Source organism: Echiichthys vipera, assembly GCF_963691815.1.
Source record: "Echiichthys vipera genome assembly, chromosome: 17".
In the NCBI taxonomy this organism is placed as follows: domain Eukaryota; kingdom Metazoa; phylum Chordata; class Actinopteri; order Perciformes; family Trachinidae; genus Echiichthys; species Echiichthys vipera.
The window spans coordinates 3,676,063-3,691,774 of NC_139842.1; the positions used below are offsets into that span (position 1 = coordinate 3,676,063).

General features: G+C 42.7%; 2 protein-coding genes across 3 annotated transcripts; one reads left to right on the plus strand and one right to left on the minus strand.

Annotated features, from left to right (window-relative positions):
• The first annotated feature begins 1,321 nt into the window (after positions 1-1,321).
• eif3d (eukaryotic translation initiation factor 3, subunit D) lies at positions 1,322-10,711 on the plus strand. Its single transcript, XM_083931493.1, has 16 exons — positions 1,322-1,428; positions 2,750-2,878; positions 2,964-3,009; positions 3,254-3,390; positions 3,473-3,558; positions 3,686-3,758; positions 4,721-4,836; positions 4,924-5,056; positions 5,142-5,289; positions 5,792-5,922; positions 6,134-6,219; positions 7,052-7,181; positions 8,166-8,308; positions 8,837-9,029; positions 9,147-9,240; positions 10,613-10,711. The coding sequence occupies exons 2-16, from the start codon at positions 2,756-2,758 to the stop codon at positions 10,624-10,626; spliced, it is 1,653 nt and encodes a 550-aa protein (XP_083787619.1). The 5' UTR covers positions 1,322-1,428; positions 2,750-2,755; the 3' UTR covers positions 10,627-10,711.
• A 308-nt stretch (positions 10,712-11,019) lies between these two features.
• Positions 11,020-15,712, minus strand: sult3st1 (sulfotransferase family 3, cytosolic sulfotransferase 1; the record flags this gene model as incomplete). Of its 2 annotated transcripts, XM_083930743.1 has the most annotated exons (6): positions 11,020-11,538; positions 11,613-11,784; positions 11,906-12,000; positions 13,676-13,802; positions 14,284-14,489; positions 15,571-15,712. In XM_083930743.1, the coding sequence occupies 6 exons, from the start codon at positions 15,710-15,712 to the stop codon at positions 11,405-11,407; spliced, it is 876 nt and encodes a 291-aa protein (XP_083786869.1). In that variant the 3' UTR covers positions 11,020-11,404. The 2 variants fall into 2 exon arrangements, with proteins under 2 accessions (XP_083786869.1, XP_083786868.1); XM_083930742.1 differs by having other exon boundaries at positions 11,020-11,784.

Sequence of the window (15,712 nt, forward strand, 5' to 3'; positions counted from 1 at the left end):
TGTGAGATTCATTTTACAAATACTGACTTTGTTATATGATATCATAATATTATATGATATCAGAGACACTGCTGTGTGTGTGTGTGTGTGTGTGTGTGTGTGTGTGTGTGTGTGTGTGTGTGTGTGTGTGTGTGTGTGTGTGTGTGTGTGTGTCACATATACAGTATGTGTATTTGGTATTTTATTGTGTCATCTGTTCCTTTTTAATGCTTTTTTAAATTATTATTATTTATTTATTTTACCTTTTCCTGCCCCTTTAAACTGATTTTGTATTGTAAATAGGTGACTTTTAAATAAATGTATTTCTTTATTTGGCTATTTTATTTGGAAAGTATTCACCGGAAAAGGTTGTATGGTCAAAGAGGTTATAATACTATATACTAGTATACTACTATATAATACTAATATAATGTAATACTACTACACCAGTATCATAACCTCTATGGTCTGGTGTTGTGTCTGACTTGACCGCCCTCTGGTGTTCACAGTGAGGAACTGCAACATTACATTTATATTAGAGGCTATCAGCATTTAAACTCTTTATTAGTGTGATTATTATTATTATATAATAATTTAAACAACAACAACAGCATCACTATTAATATAACTACATTGCTGAGTTGTTTAAATAAACTTTTCTGCACAATAGTATGTGTTTACTGCCCTCCCAGTGAGGAACTACAATGTACACACACACACAAACACACACACACACACACACACACACACACACACACACACACACACACACACACACACACACACACACACACACACACACACACACACACAAACACACACACACACACACACACACACACACATACACACACACACACACACACACACACACAGAGTATCCATGCATATATACCGGTATATATCTTATATATTTACAAGTAACACAGCTCTCTAAACACATCCATAGGGGAACTATACGCTTATTACTCTTTTATTTTTTACTACCCTCAGCCTCTTTCTTTTTTCTTTTCATTATTTTTCATTAATTTTTTTTTTTCCTTTCTTCCTTTTTTGTTTTTCATGTATTATTTTATTTATTTATTATTTTTCTGTTTACTATTTTTATTAATGATTTTACTTATTTCTTCATTTATTTATTTTTAATTCGTTTTCTCTTTCTTTCGTTCTTTCCTTTTTCTTTCTTCATTTACTTAATTTTAATTATTTATTTCCGTTCTTTTTCTTTTTCATTTTTTATTTATTTATTTATTATTTTCTTATTTTTTAATAATTATTATTACTTTTTTTTTTACACATTCACTATTACGACAGTTGCAACACGGCAGGAATCCGTTTCCGCTTTACGTCATTGCGTCACTTCCTTTCTCCCCGGCGCTCTGTCGCAGGTTTCCGCCGTTGTCGCACCCGGTGGATTAAAGGTCTCTGTTCGGTGTCACACAAGTCCCGGTGAGTTGGCAGTTAAACATGAACAAACGGATGAAACGCCGCCGGTTTCATTCGTGTTTGAGGATAAATCGTTGCGAGCTCAGAGTCTCGTGCGTGTGGCCTCACCGCCCGGTTAGCATGTTAGCTTAGCATCTCTAGCGGCCACCTGGCAACACGGCTAGCTTTAGCCACCGAGAGCTAACCGAGTGCGACTCGAGAGAAGCTGAGGGGGAAAACTCCACGATCCAGGGGAAATATCACGTTTTCTACTTTTATATGAAAGTTGTTTATTGTTATTCAGTCGATGTTCTTTAGATGTTAGCTGCTCCTCTTAGCATGTGACCGAATAAGTTGCTAAGCTAATGTTAGCTACCGGTAGTTGTGCCAGATGTCAGCTGGTGCCCCTGAAAAAAGATGCTGCACAAACATACAGGGTTCATTCAGGTGCTTCAAATCATTACACCCTTGGATTTTAATGTTGTGTTTCCAAGGTTTATGGATAAAATGCTTTAAATAATGTCCGCATTTCTTTCTCAACAAATAGCTTTAGAATCTAAATTTAATTTATTGTTCTTCTTGTGTTAGGAAACACTTGTTAGTTGTTTATAGCAAACTACCATGATTCAAATAATAATGTCCAATGTGTGTTTGCTGAAATGTGTAATTTACCACAGGTGTGAGGTGCTGGAAAACCTTTAAACTGCTTTAATCGACCTTGGAAAAAGTGTAGGAACCCTGAATATAACATGGCCTGTGTTGAATAATAAATCAATAATACTAATAATACAATAATTCTGTACATAAACACCTTAAATACATGTGTGCAGTTACAGTGTGATCATGAATGGGTCACATCATGATCATGAATGGGTCACATCCCAGTGAGAGCTACATCCAATCGGCAACCGGGTAGATCTCAGGGGCCTCTATCTACTCGGTCAAACGGCTTCCTGAGCGACTCACATGCAAATTAGGGGTGTTTTTGGCGAGATAGACCCACCTCATTCAGGGCAGTCGACCATCGTGAAAACACACCTATTTTGATCCTTGCACATTATGTTCATTTTGCACTAAAGCTCGTAATAAACTTAGAAAATCCTCGTATTTAAGACAGGCTTTACCGTGTGGTCCTGTGAGGGGTCAATGATGACTAGCCCACTGCGCAAGCTGATCAGTGCCTATTTATTTTAGTGCATTGCTGGAGAAATCAGTGCTGCTCATTAGCTGAGACCCTCTGCATGTCAAACCATTACACCACGGACTGTGTTTTTATTTCTGAATCTGGGCAGAATTTGAAGCAACTGTTGGTCACCGGAGTGTCTTTTTCTCCTGCCCATATCAGGTCATCATGGCGAAGTTCAACGCCCCTGTGATCCAGGACAACCCGTCCGGATGGGGTCCCTGTGCGGTGCCAGAGAAGTTCAAAGACATGCCCTACCAGCCGTTCAGCAAAGGAGACCGTCTGGGAAAGGTTCGTTTTCTGCCATTTCAACATTAATAAAGTTTCCTCTCGCGCTGTCTTCGGTCTTCCTCACGTTGTTCGTTCTCGCCGACAGGTCGCTGACTGGACTGGAGCAACTTATCAAGACAAGAGATACACAAGTGAGTACGACGGCTGTGTACTCCTAAAAATGTTAGCTGTCTGTGTGACAATACAGCTGAAAATAAACGAAATGCGAGGAAAAACACAATTATTTACATGACAGTCTTTTAATCGCAGATCAAAACACAGATTCTTTCCATCACTGTTTATTGAAGTATTGAAATCATATAAACCATCATTAGTAATCACTACCATGGTTTCAAGTTTATTTTTTATGAAATGGTGTATTTATCTTGTCTCCAGATAAATATTCCTCTCAGTTCGGGGGCGGTAGTCAGTACGCCTACTTTCACGAGGAGGACGAGACGAGCTTCCAGCTGGTGGACACGGCCAAGACGCAGAAGACGGCCTACCAGAGGAACCGCATGAGGTTCGCTCAGGTACGAGAGGCCGCGGACACACCGAACGCCACCCTGCTGATTTCGAATGTGCTCACCAATAACGCGGTGTTTGTCTCAACAGAGGAACCTGCGCAGGGACAAGGACCGCAGGAACCTGACTCAGTTCAACATGCAGACGCTCCCGAAGAGCGCCAAGCAGAAGGAGAGGTGGGAAACGTTCTGTTTTTTAAGAGGATTTTCTGTCAAATGTTTTCTTCTTTTACGCTCCACACGAGAGGAGAAGGATCCCGGTGTGAGAAAGCTTCTTTTTAACCTCCCGTTTCCGTCTGTCCAGGGATCGAATGCGCCTGCAGAAGAAGTTCCAGAAGCAGTTTGGTGTCCGTCAGAAGTGGGACCAGAAATCCCAGGTACCGGTCGTCTGTTCGCTTTTCTTACACAGCGTTGTTGAATTGGTCAATTACGCACATTATTTCTGGATGGCAGACATAATATTTGCTGTGGCTTAGACTCTGACTCTCCTCTGTGGTAAAAAGCTGCGTAATAAGCAGGGAAATGTCAAATATGTCCAGCATCAGGGTTATTATTGTGAATAATAACCTGCTGGCTCCACAGTACCCCTCACTTAATACTGGGCTAGAGCTGCAACCAGGAGTCAATAATTGATTATTGGTTAGACAGACATTTCATCTTTTTAAAGAATCTATTCTGAGAAATGATTCAAGCAAGAATAGATAGATAGATAATGAGGTCATCGCAGCAGCGGTACAATACAAACAGAAACACAAAATATAAACTACAATAACAGAACAGTATCGCAGATTTAAAACACTATGAATGAAGCGTAGCAGCTGTTCAAATGTGAGGATTATCTGCTTTTCTTTGTCAAACATGACGGTCACATTTTAAAGAGCAAACAGAGTAAATTAAGTAAAGTAATTCAGAAATAACAGGTAGATTAATCCGTCAAAGATCCGACTGTTTCGGAACTTTTGACACAGATGCTGATATAGTGGGAAAGATTCACTCATTACCGACGCGGCAGCATAACAAAATAAACCTTTTCTGTGTGAACTGTCCACGGATACGACTGAAAAGGTGCTCAGCAATCTGATTTCTTATACAAATTACTGAATGAATAACTAGGCACAGTGAGAAAATAAAGAATAAAGAAATACTACATAATATAAATGTTTAAGGCAAGGCAAGTTTATTTGTACAGCACGATTCAACAACAAAGTAATTCATAATGCTTTACATAAAACATTACAAGCATTGGGAAAAACAAACGCATAAAACATATAAAAGTTGAACTGTTCAGTGTCAATACCTGACCCTCTAAATAAAAAGAAACTTGTACTTTGACGCCCAGCTGAAGCCCCGAGACTCCTCTGTGGAGGTGAGGAGCGACTGGGAGGTGAAGGAGGAGATGGACTTCCCCAGACTGATGAAGATGAGATACATGGAGGTGGCCGACCCTCTCGACATGTGAGTGAAACTCGCCCGCTCGGCTCTTTGTCGTCGCTCATTAATCGTTTAAATACAGAAGCTGATGAACTCGTTTGTTTCCTGCAGAGAGTGCTGCGGCGCTCTGGAGCACTACGATAAGGCCTTTGACCGCATAACAACCCGCAATGAGAAGCAGCTGAAGAGCATCAAGAGGATCTTCCACACCGTCACCACCACCGACGACCCCGTCATCCGCAAGGTACACACAGTTTCTAACGGGACAATCGATCAGTGAGGGCTTTACTGTGATGCTTTCTCTGACAGCAGCTCTGTTCTCTGTGCAGCTGGCTAAGACTCAGGGTAACGTGTTTGCCACTGACGCCATCTTGGCCACCTTGATGTGCTGCACGCGCTCAGTCAACTCCTGGGATATCATCGTGCAGAGAGTGGGCAACAAGCTGTTCTTCGACAAGAGGGACAACTCTGACTTTGGTGAGGCTTCGGGAGATCTGAGGGGGAACTGGTTTAACTCTCTGCGCTCCCGTCACAGTTTACTCACTGCAGCCGCGCTTTTCACCGCACTGTTCAACCCCTGCGCCTCTGTGGAAACGGCACGATCACGCGCAGAAGTGAAAACAGGGAATGTGCAGGAACCCTGAAGTTAATTTCTATTCCTTTTGTAAGGGCGCACTCACACTGTCCATCCGTACAGCGCCCAAGCACGTTTTACGGCTAAAGTCTAGTTCCTTTGACCACTGTGAGTGCAACCGTACCGCGTCTAGGAGCGGACATTCATCAAGACACATTTGACTGCACATTACAGACGTTTCATCCTTTAAGTACATTTGAATGACATACTTTCACATAAGTACAGTTTTGATGGATCACTTTTACCTGTAGTGGAGGATTTTCACGGCGCGGTGGATCCATCCCTGCATGTCTCCTCCCTGTCGTGTTGCTTTAACGCTGTAACACCTGTAATCGCTCCTCTCAGACTTGCTGACCGTAAGCGAGACCGCCAACGAGCCGCCGCAGGACGAGGGCAACTCCTTCAACTCCCCTCGTAACCTGGCGATGGAGGCCACGTACATCAACCACAACTTCAGCCAGCAGTGTTTACGCATGGTGAGAACGCACACGGTGAACCCCGTAACAGACACACAGATGATACAAGAGTTAACTTTCTCATCTAACGCTCCAGCAGAGAGCATTTAAACATTTCCCCACTTTTGCTTTACCCAGTGAAATGTGGTTTATCCTGACTGCAGGCTACACACGAGTCACCCTCCTTTGACCGTTTAATGAAGATACGTCATGTTTCTTCTCTTTTCTTCAGGGCGGAGAGCGCTACAAGTTCCCTGCCTCCAACCCATTCGTGGAGGAGGATGCAGACAAGAATGAAGTGGCATCAGTGGCCTACAGGTAAGCACCGCCTGAACCCTGCTGTCGGGTTTACTCGCACTGCAGTAAAACATCTGTAACATTGTACAAAGCGTAAAGGACTTGTGTGCGGAGTTTTTTAATCCTAGGACAGAGTTCCTACACAGTATGGAGAAGTATGGGGTTTAATTTGAGTAATTTCCAGGTGTGGATACGTTTGGAAAAAGGGAAAAGAGACGTTTCCAGACGATTATTTCACTTTCTAAAATCAAATATATAAATATATACAAATCAAAACATGTTTACTAATGCAACACAGCCGACTGGTCACCATGGAAACTGCGATTCTCATTGATTGAATGTTTTCCATACGTGTCATCTACATTTTATTTATGATTTATCTTTATTTAATTGATTGACAGTAGGTTTACTCCATCTAAAGCCACTGAAGCGCGTTTTCTTCTGTAGTTCCTGGTTAATTGTTCATCTCTACTGTTCCTGTCTGTAGTTTTACAGGTTCAGTTATTCATTTTAATCTTACAGTATTTAGCTTGAATAAAATGCTGTGCGTTGAGTTCATTCACTTATATGAGCTACAATACAGCTATAATACAGTAAAATGTCTTGTAATTACATGGCAACATAATGGCAAACATACAGTAGTCACAATACGTGTTAAAAGTTGGATTTTAAAACCATTTATTGACACAATAAGCATCTATTAAATGGTATTTAGATGTTTAATATGGACAGAAAAGTCCTCTGAGAAGTCTGTAAAATGTGTAGGAACCCTGCTGTGAGCATGTGATAAAACTTTAACACACACTGGTGTCACTGCTTCCTCTCACGCTGACGTCCCATGGTTGTTTTTCAGGTACCGTCACTGGAAGCTCGGGGAGGACATCGATCTGATCGTCCGCTGTGAGCACGACGGAGTGATGACCGGCGCCAACGGAGAAGTGTCCTTCATTAACGTCAAGACCCTCAACGAGTGGGACTCCAGGGTAAATCAGCAGAGGGCGTTTTTAACGTCCTGAGCGACTCTCTCCACTAAATACATGTTTAATTTGGTGTTTTTATCACTCGCACTCATGCATTCAATAGTTATCTTGACTCAACCTCACATGCATTCATCTGGAGATCATAGAAGTGTGAATAGGTGTAGTAATGCACGCTGGTATTCTTTGGCACACTGCATTTGACGCACTGTGTCGGGACGTACTGAATCTTTCTCTGGTGCAGAGAGAAGTGCACAGGAATTAGAAGAAGAAGAAGAATTACTTTATTTATCCCGCAACGGGGAAGTTGAATTTTTTCACTTTATTTTTACTTTATTTATCCCGCAACGGGGAAGTTGAATTTTTTCACTCTTATTATTATTATTATTATATCTTATTATTAATTTCAGGCCTGAAATACACACACATGCACAGACAGGACCTATACATGCAATTAAGGAGAGATGTTAGAGAGTCAAGTCTTTGAACGCCAACAAAATCGAATACCTAATAACATTGTGATTAAGATGAAGACCCTCATGAGCAAAAAACCAAACTGATTCGCAGATGAGTCAACTATAGGCAAGACGTGACCAATCAGATTCCACCAGATGAAAATCTTAAGTCGGGGACACCCCTACACATAAGTATTACCGATAATGGGGTAAATGGATGAACCTGGTTTCGGTTGTTCTTGTTTGTTTCCACAAGAGGGAGTCGTGACCTCAACGACAGAACTTTAATGACTCAGTGAACAGAAGGGAAGTAATTGCCAGGATGTCCAGACTTTTCTTGTGTTTTCTCAATGTAAAGATTATTAAGTTATTTTTTAGACCGTGGCCGTTCCTAAAAGATGTGTCAGATATTTAAATAACTAAATCATCCTCATGTCAAATGAAACTTCAGACTCAGCTCTGTAGTGAAATTGAGAAGTGTTTCTGTTACGTTTGTTATATTCTAACCGCTCGTGTCGCTCTGTTGCGTCACCAGCACTGTAACGGGGTGGACTGGCGTCAGAAGCTGGACTCTCAGAGAGGAGCCGTCCTCGCCACCGAGCTCAAGAACAACAGCTACAAACTGGCTCGCTGGACCTGCTGCGCCATGCTGGCTGGATCAGAGTACCTCAAGCTGGGGTGAGGAACGCACACACACAAACACCATTCTTCTATTTTTACCTTTACACAGAAACACAACAGTGGAGTGTTTTTGACATTTCACTCTGGAGCGTGTTTTCACTTTTTTAAGTAGTTTTAAGCCCAAAAACCGCCGTCGTCGTCTGAACAAAGTGCACAATTGATCAAATATTTTGCCGTTTCACCCACAATCGTTGTCGTGTAAACACGGCCTAAGATAGATGCTGGAGGAGGCCAAAGCACGCCCGACCCGCCTCCAAGCGGGCTGTGGGGACGACCCTCTTCCCCTCAAACAAGCTGTGTTGCGAGACTCCCGTCTGAGCAGCAGCACAGCAGAGAGAGACGTTTTTAAAAGTGTTTTCAGCACTTTTGTAGCATCTAACTGAATCTTTGCGGTTTGAAGTTCAGTTTTCTCCGCTGTCTTCAGGTTTGACGGCCGTGACACAAACCTATCTAACCGAATCTTTGCACACACACTCACACTGTTGTAAAGCTTCAGTGTGTTAAAGCTCGGACTGTGTTCTTCAGGTACGTGTCTCGGTACCACGCGAAGGACTCGGCTCGTCACGTCGTCCTGGGAACCCAGCAGTTCAAACCCAACGAGTTCGCCAGCCAGATCAACCTGAGCATGGAGAACGCCTGGGGAATCCTCCGCTGCGTCATCGATATCTGCCGCAAGCTGGACGAGGGCAAGTACCTGATCCTCAAGGACCCCAACAAGGTGAGCCGCCGAGTTCTTCATGCAACGAGGATTTAGAGAAACTGTGCTTTAAACAAAGGTAGTGGGGAATTGTTGAGCTAATGGGTCGATATTGTGTTTTTTCCCCCCCGTTAACAGCAAGTGATCCGGGTGTACAGCCTGCCCGACGGGACCTTCAGCTCTGACGAAGAGGAGGAGGAAGAAGAAGACGAAGAGGACGAGGAGGAAGAAGGTGAGAGTGCTACTTCTACTCAACATTTAATAGAATATAAAGTTACAGTTTTAGCTTTGGTTGTAAATGTTCTCACGTTATTGACGTTAAGGCTGGGCATTTTATATTAAAGGACTTAAAATGTTTGATTTGGCTCAGGTTTAAAGGGACAACAATAATCATGGGTGTCAAAGTGATCCAGTAAAGCTCCGCTGTGGCTGCAGGTTTTCATTCCAACCAATCAAAAACACACCTGGTCCAACAAATCAACTGTGTGAAGACAGTTCAGGTGATTGAGTAAGAAGTCAGGTGTGTTTTTGCTTGGTTGGAATGAAAACCTGCAGCCTCTGTTTGACACCCCTGCTGTATATGATGTATGTGCTGTACACATATATGTAGTTTACCCAGCTGTAAGGTGTTGTAAGTGCTTGAACTTCCTTTTGGAAAAGGTGTAAGAACCACCACATAACCACACCTCAACATGAAAACATTACTCCAGACAAACAGACACTGACTCTGGAAACATCCTGCATTTATTGAACTTAGCAGTTAGGAGTGAATTTTCTTTTTCAACTTGGAATGAAAACCTGCAGCCACAGCGGCCCTTTACTGGATCACTGTGACACATGAGGTCTACATGTTGGGAATCATCCAACTGTAACATGTACAAAGTGTTTATTTCAGTCCGAACGTACCGTAGATGATTGTTTTACATCAGCTGCCTTGAACCACGGCGCTCCCCAAACCTGTGATGTAAAACGAAGGGCTGCAAATAACAATTATTTTCATTGTTGTGTGTTTTTACACTTCAACTATTCATCGATTTAGTCGTTTGGTCTGTTAAATGTTGATCAGTGCACAAGAGGACGTCCTCAAATGTCTTGTTTTTAACCACAGCTCAAAGATTTTCAGTTTATTGTCACGGAGGAGGAAAGAAAGACTGCTTTAAACACGCTCCTGTGACGGATTTAAGCAGTTTTAGGACATTTATTTTACTTTTTCGACACTTTTAGACAATGACTTTTTTTTTTTTGCTTATTTTTTGTACAAACTTTTCTGACTTTTCCTGATTTATTTCCCCCCTTAAAGTAATTAAGCCATTAACTGTTGATTTAAGCATTTTTTTACTTGTTATATTTTCACTTTTTTCGACATTCTAAGACTATTTTTTTTAGGCTTATTTTTTAGACGCACTTTTCTAAGACTTTTTAAAAGAAATTATGCCAAGACTGCTTTAGACACGCAACCCTATGACTGTGACCTTTTTACTTTAGGCATGTCTGATGCAAAAACGTAATTGAATTATTATTTTTGTCTGCGTATGCATTCAAGTGTTGTGTGTGTTCCCTGTAGCAGGTTGAACTTCCGGTTTTTCTCTTTTCTCTCGTTCTAGATGAAGAGAACTGAAGTGTGGACCAAAGCAAGTTTTCACCATGAAATAAAGAAACCGTTAAATTCCTTTGGCGTTCAATAAAGTCGACCGATTGGCCAACTGCGTTTCTTAGTGTTTTCTGTTCCTGCAAAAAAATGAAAACTTAAACAAAGGTTTTATTGTTTTATTGTAGATGTTTTACAGCCAGGGTCAATGAATGTTGTGGATCATAGGGCGCACTCACACTGTGCCTCCGTACCGTGCCCGAGCACGTTTCACGGCTAAAGTCTGGTTCCTTTGACCAGTGTGAGTGCAACCATACCACGTCTAGGAGCGGCACGTTTGCCCTCCACGGCCCGTTTGGGAGAGGTGGGCTTTTGTAAAGAATGTCAACACATGTACGAGCACGAGGCCTACGGCGGATCTGAGGTCATTTCCTGTGCGCCTGTTGGGACATAGAAAAAAGTAGGAGGGACCATGCGCGGACATTTAAAACAATGGCGGTGAAAGGTTCACGTTGGTGTGATGCGGAGGTGGAGTGTTTACTGCAGATTTGGTCGATGAAAAGATTCAAAAACAGTCGACAAGACGCACAAAAACTCTGAGGTCTATGGAAAGATCTGGAAACAAAGCCACGCATCGCCATGACGTCATCAATGCGTGTGACGTGTTACGGCGTGATGACGTATAGGCAGCAAGAAGCATTCTCCGAGGCCCAGGTAGTGTGAGTACAAACGGGCCTGGAGGGGGGGCCAAGGACCCTAAAGAACGGGGCACGGGACGGAGGCACGGTGTGAGTGCGCCCTGACAGGGTTAGGGTTGGTGCGGCTGCTCCGCTGACTCCCAGATGAACTTCAGAGACAAATCCCCGAGTCTCTCCTGAAGGAGTCGATCGACTCTTTGACTCTGAGCGTCAGTAAAGGTGTTCTTCCAGTCACCGATCTTACCTGTGAGGGAAAAACAATAAAAAATAGACTTGATATCTGTTCACAGGAGCTGCAGCGACTGTATGTCAGGTTACCTTTGCGCATGAAGTCCCTCTTCACCTTCTCTGGAGGCAGGAACTTGTAGTTGGCTTTCGGGTCCTCCTTCATGTTCTTGAATGTAGCTTTTTCAACGATCTGTTCAACGGCTGCTTCACTCAGGTTTTTACCCAAGAAAGAGCAGATCTTAGCAACCGCCGCCTTCAGGTCCTAAGAGACAAATGATTAAATTCAGCGTTGAATGGATCAGAAGTGCTTCTCTTCTTCACACTGTTTTCAGTCCAAGCTTCACAAAACTGCTGAGCGACCACGGAGAAGAACCAGATCTCACCAAAATCATGTCCTCGTAGCTCAGGAACAGGATGTTGTACTGGTCTCTCTTTGAATGCCACTCCCTGATGTGGTCAAACCAGGATGAGGCTCCAACTGTAAAATAGATTTATATATAATTTATCCCCAGGGGGAAAAGTGCATGTGACTGCAGTGGTACATTACTATGAACAACCGAACAAAGAAAAGATGGTATGTCATCAAACCATTACGTTTCTATGTTTGCATACTTTCCTGTGACTTTAATACATTTTTAAAACAGTTTTTCAACATATCATTTTACCTTTATCAAGTCTAAACTATGAGTTTTGATTATGTTATTCTAGCCCTTGGGGCGGCAGTAGCTCAGTCTGTAGGTAACTCGGCTGGGAACCAGAGGGTTACTGGTTCAAGTCCCTGTGTGAACCATGAGTGGTGTATGGACCAGTTCATCTCCAGCTGCTGTGCTGAGGAAGACACCAAACCACCAACTGCTCAGGGCCCCCTCACTCTGACATCTCTCCATAAATTGTGTGTATTTAAGTCCTGTTTGTGCATGAGTGTGTATTTCCAGTCTGTGTGTTGTAACATGGCAGCAGTAGGTCAGTCCATAACATGACTTGGCTGGGAACTGAAGGGTGTATGGTTCAAGTCCCTGTGTGGACTCATGGCTGGAGAGGTGCTAGTTCATCTCCTCCACTAGGCACCGAGGTGCTGTTGAGCAAGGCATCAAACCCACAACTGCTCTGACATCTCTCCACTAGTTGCATGTATTTAGTTCCTGGGGGTGTGTTTGATGATTAATAATGATGATTTACTTTGTGGGTCTGTGTAGCCTCCTCTCTCTCCACTTGACACACTGGAAAGGAGATCAAGCCTCGATATCTAGGATCCATATTGGTATATTTGTGGTCATGCTGATTGTCTGTACTGATTTTATTTAATCAGTTATTACAAAGTAGTTTCATTTTTTTTCTTCCACTTTAAGGGTTTTCTGGGATTTTTATCTGCATCCAAAGTCATTGTTTAAAAAAAAAAAGCATTATATAATTAAGAGCTCAGAGTATAATGATGAGAAGAGTCAGTATAGTGTATTAAAAACGGTCATAATCATAATATATAGTGTCGAAAACAGTCATAGCATGTCGAAAAAAGTGAAAACTAGTCATAGTGTGTTGAAAAAATGTATAGTCTAATATGTCGCAAGGGGAAATAAATTCATAATCAAGTGCTCTGTATAGTGTTGGGAACATAAACATAAAACTGTTTTTAACATAGATAAAATGTTCCGTCAAAGCTTCATAGTCCGATGTTCATTCTTTCAAACGTATCAGCACTGCACTCTGTCTGTCCTCATTGTTCAGAGCTGCACGATGACGTTAACCTTGGTGCGTGCACAACAAGTTTATCTGTGACTGTAAACTAGAATAAAACAACGGCCGAAATGTGTTTCCTCAGGAGGGGGGCTGGATGAACCCTGGGCGCCTCCCTAGGGAGGTGTTCCAGGCACGTCCAGCTGGGAGGAGGCCTCGGGGAAGACCCAGGACCAGGTGGAGAGATTAGATCTCCACACTGGCCTGGGAACGCCTCAGGATCCCCCAGTTAGAGCTGGTTAATGTGGCCCGGGAAAGGGAAGTTTGGGGTCCCCTGCTGGAGCTGCTGCCCCCGAGACCTGACCCCGGATAAGAGGCTGAAGATGAGATGAGGAAAGGTTCTGACAGCAGCGACACTTTTGCCCCCGTGCCCGTGTATGTGTGTGTGTGTGTGTGTGTGTGTGTGTGCGCGGCCTCACCGTTGCCCGTCAGGTACTGCTCAAAGAAGTCCTCAAAGCTCTTGGGAGTCTCCAGGTCGCCACAGCTTCTGCAGAAGTGGTAATAGGAGACGATGTTGTCCTTTGGGTTCCTCATCACGTAGATGATCTGACAAAAAAACATCAATCAGCCGAGAGTTGACACCAATATACCATTCTGTGTCTTATACATGTAGCAGGTAAAGATTGTCATGTTGCATGTTTGCTATTTGATTATGAGAAAGTAGGTTTTAAATTGTTTCATAATTTGCATTTTGTATCATAATTACAGCTGAAACCACGAGTTAGTTCAATGAAAAGTTAACAGAAAATGAATCAGCGACTATTTTTTAAAATATTTGTATTAATTGTTAATTAATTAATGTATGCACAGTGTGTATATATATGTATTATGTATCATATGTCACTGCACAGAGTACAAGTGCTGAGACAACGGCGTGGAAATAGCAAAGAAGAGCAAAATAATGTGCAGATTATATGGAATAAAAAGTAAAGTGTAGATATTAAAACGCTTGTACGATTGGACTTTGGAAGTAAAAATATGTGAATTCTTCCTCCAGCCCTGATCGGAACCTCCATAAAACACCCACCTTTGCCTTCTTGTCCTTCAGTCCAGGAGGCACGAGAGGCGGGGTGAGGTGAGAGGAGAAGAGCCGCGGAGAGGCTCGCAGGGCGTAATCCCCTCGGCCCTCCGTGTACTCCAGCCACGGCATCTGCTCCAAGTTGTTTGGATATTCATTCAGATCCCCGTCCAACTCGCATATGGAGATGATGATCTGTTGAGTCCATATAGTCCCTGTGGGTCATCAGTATACCTGATCAGTAAGGCAAAAGAGATCTGATTCACACCCTGATATTAGAAAGTTTCCCGTCCGCACGACTCAAGAAACATCTGCGTCCACAGGAAACCATTGAAACCCACTCAAAAGGCTTTAACTGCCACAGAAATGCACCAACATGGAGGAGAAGAGACGAAGAGGAGCTGTGCACAAACGCAGACGACTCTCCAAATCCTCAAAAGTGACTGGAGACAAACTAGAGACCTGGGGGCCGCTGCAAGAAACCAGGTGTTGTGCCGTATTCAGCACCCCTGCTGTTAAACGCACACCTTCCCATTATAGGTGATATTCTGGATCAGAAGGCTGTTGTTTCCACCTGTAGGAGTAGTTTATATACCGGTTACCTACGGTAACGGTCAGAACATTGGTTACTTACAGTCTTTAAACTATTTTAAAGAGTTTAAATCACAAACTTGGATAAAAGCAAACACAAAACAACACCTTTTTGTACGTTCTGTGGAATTAAACTGCAGCCATAATTATAAAATGAATGGTAAATGGTAATCGTACTTGTACTTATAAAGCGCCTTTCTAGTCTTCTGACTACTCAACGCGGTTTCACAGTGTTTGTCACATTCACCCATTCACACAGACATTCACACACCCATGCGCAGCACGGGGAGCAATTCGGGCTTCAGTGCCTTGCCCAAGAACACTTCGACATGTAGGCCGGGGAAGGTGGGGATCGAACCACCAATCTCTCGAATGGAGGATGACCCACTATCCACTTAGCCACAGTTTAAATACATTTAGATTAGAATTACATTAAATTAATTAATTATTATTATTAATTAACAAGAGTATAAACACAAACAATGACACAAACTAACAGTGAGGACAGAGTAAAGTGCATTAATCCTGATTGTGGCAGCATGTCTGATTTTCAAATGTGCCACTCTGCATCATGACTACTTTTACTTTTAGTACTTATATAAATATACAAATGTGCCCTAAATCTCTTCCAAGCAAAGGACAAAACTGTGAACTGTAAAAGTAAATGTTGTGACGTCATAACCACAGTGTGTGTGTGTCACTCACCTGACTTTGGATACGTGATGAGGAACACGTCTCTCTCTCGGATTTCAAAGCTCTGGAGCGAGTCGATGTGCTCCGGAGTCGTCAGCCCGATGCCAAAGTTGTAGTTTTTGTACCTGCAGAGAAAGTCTGTGACCGGCTCCAT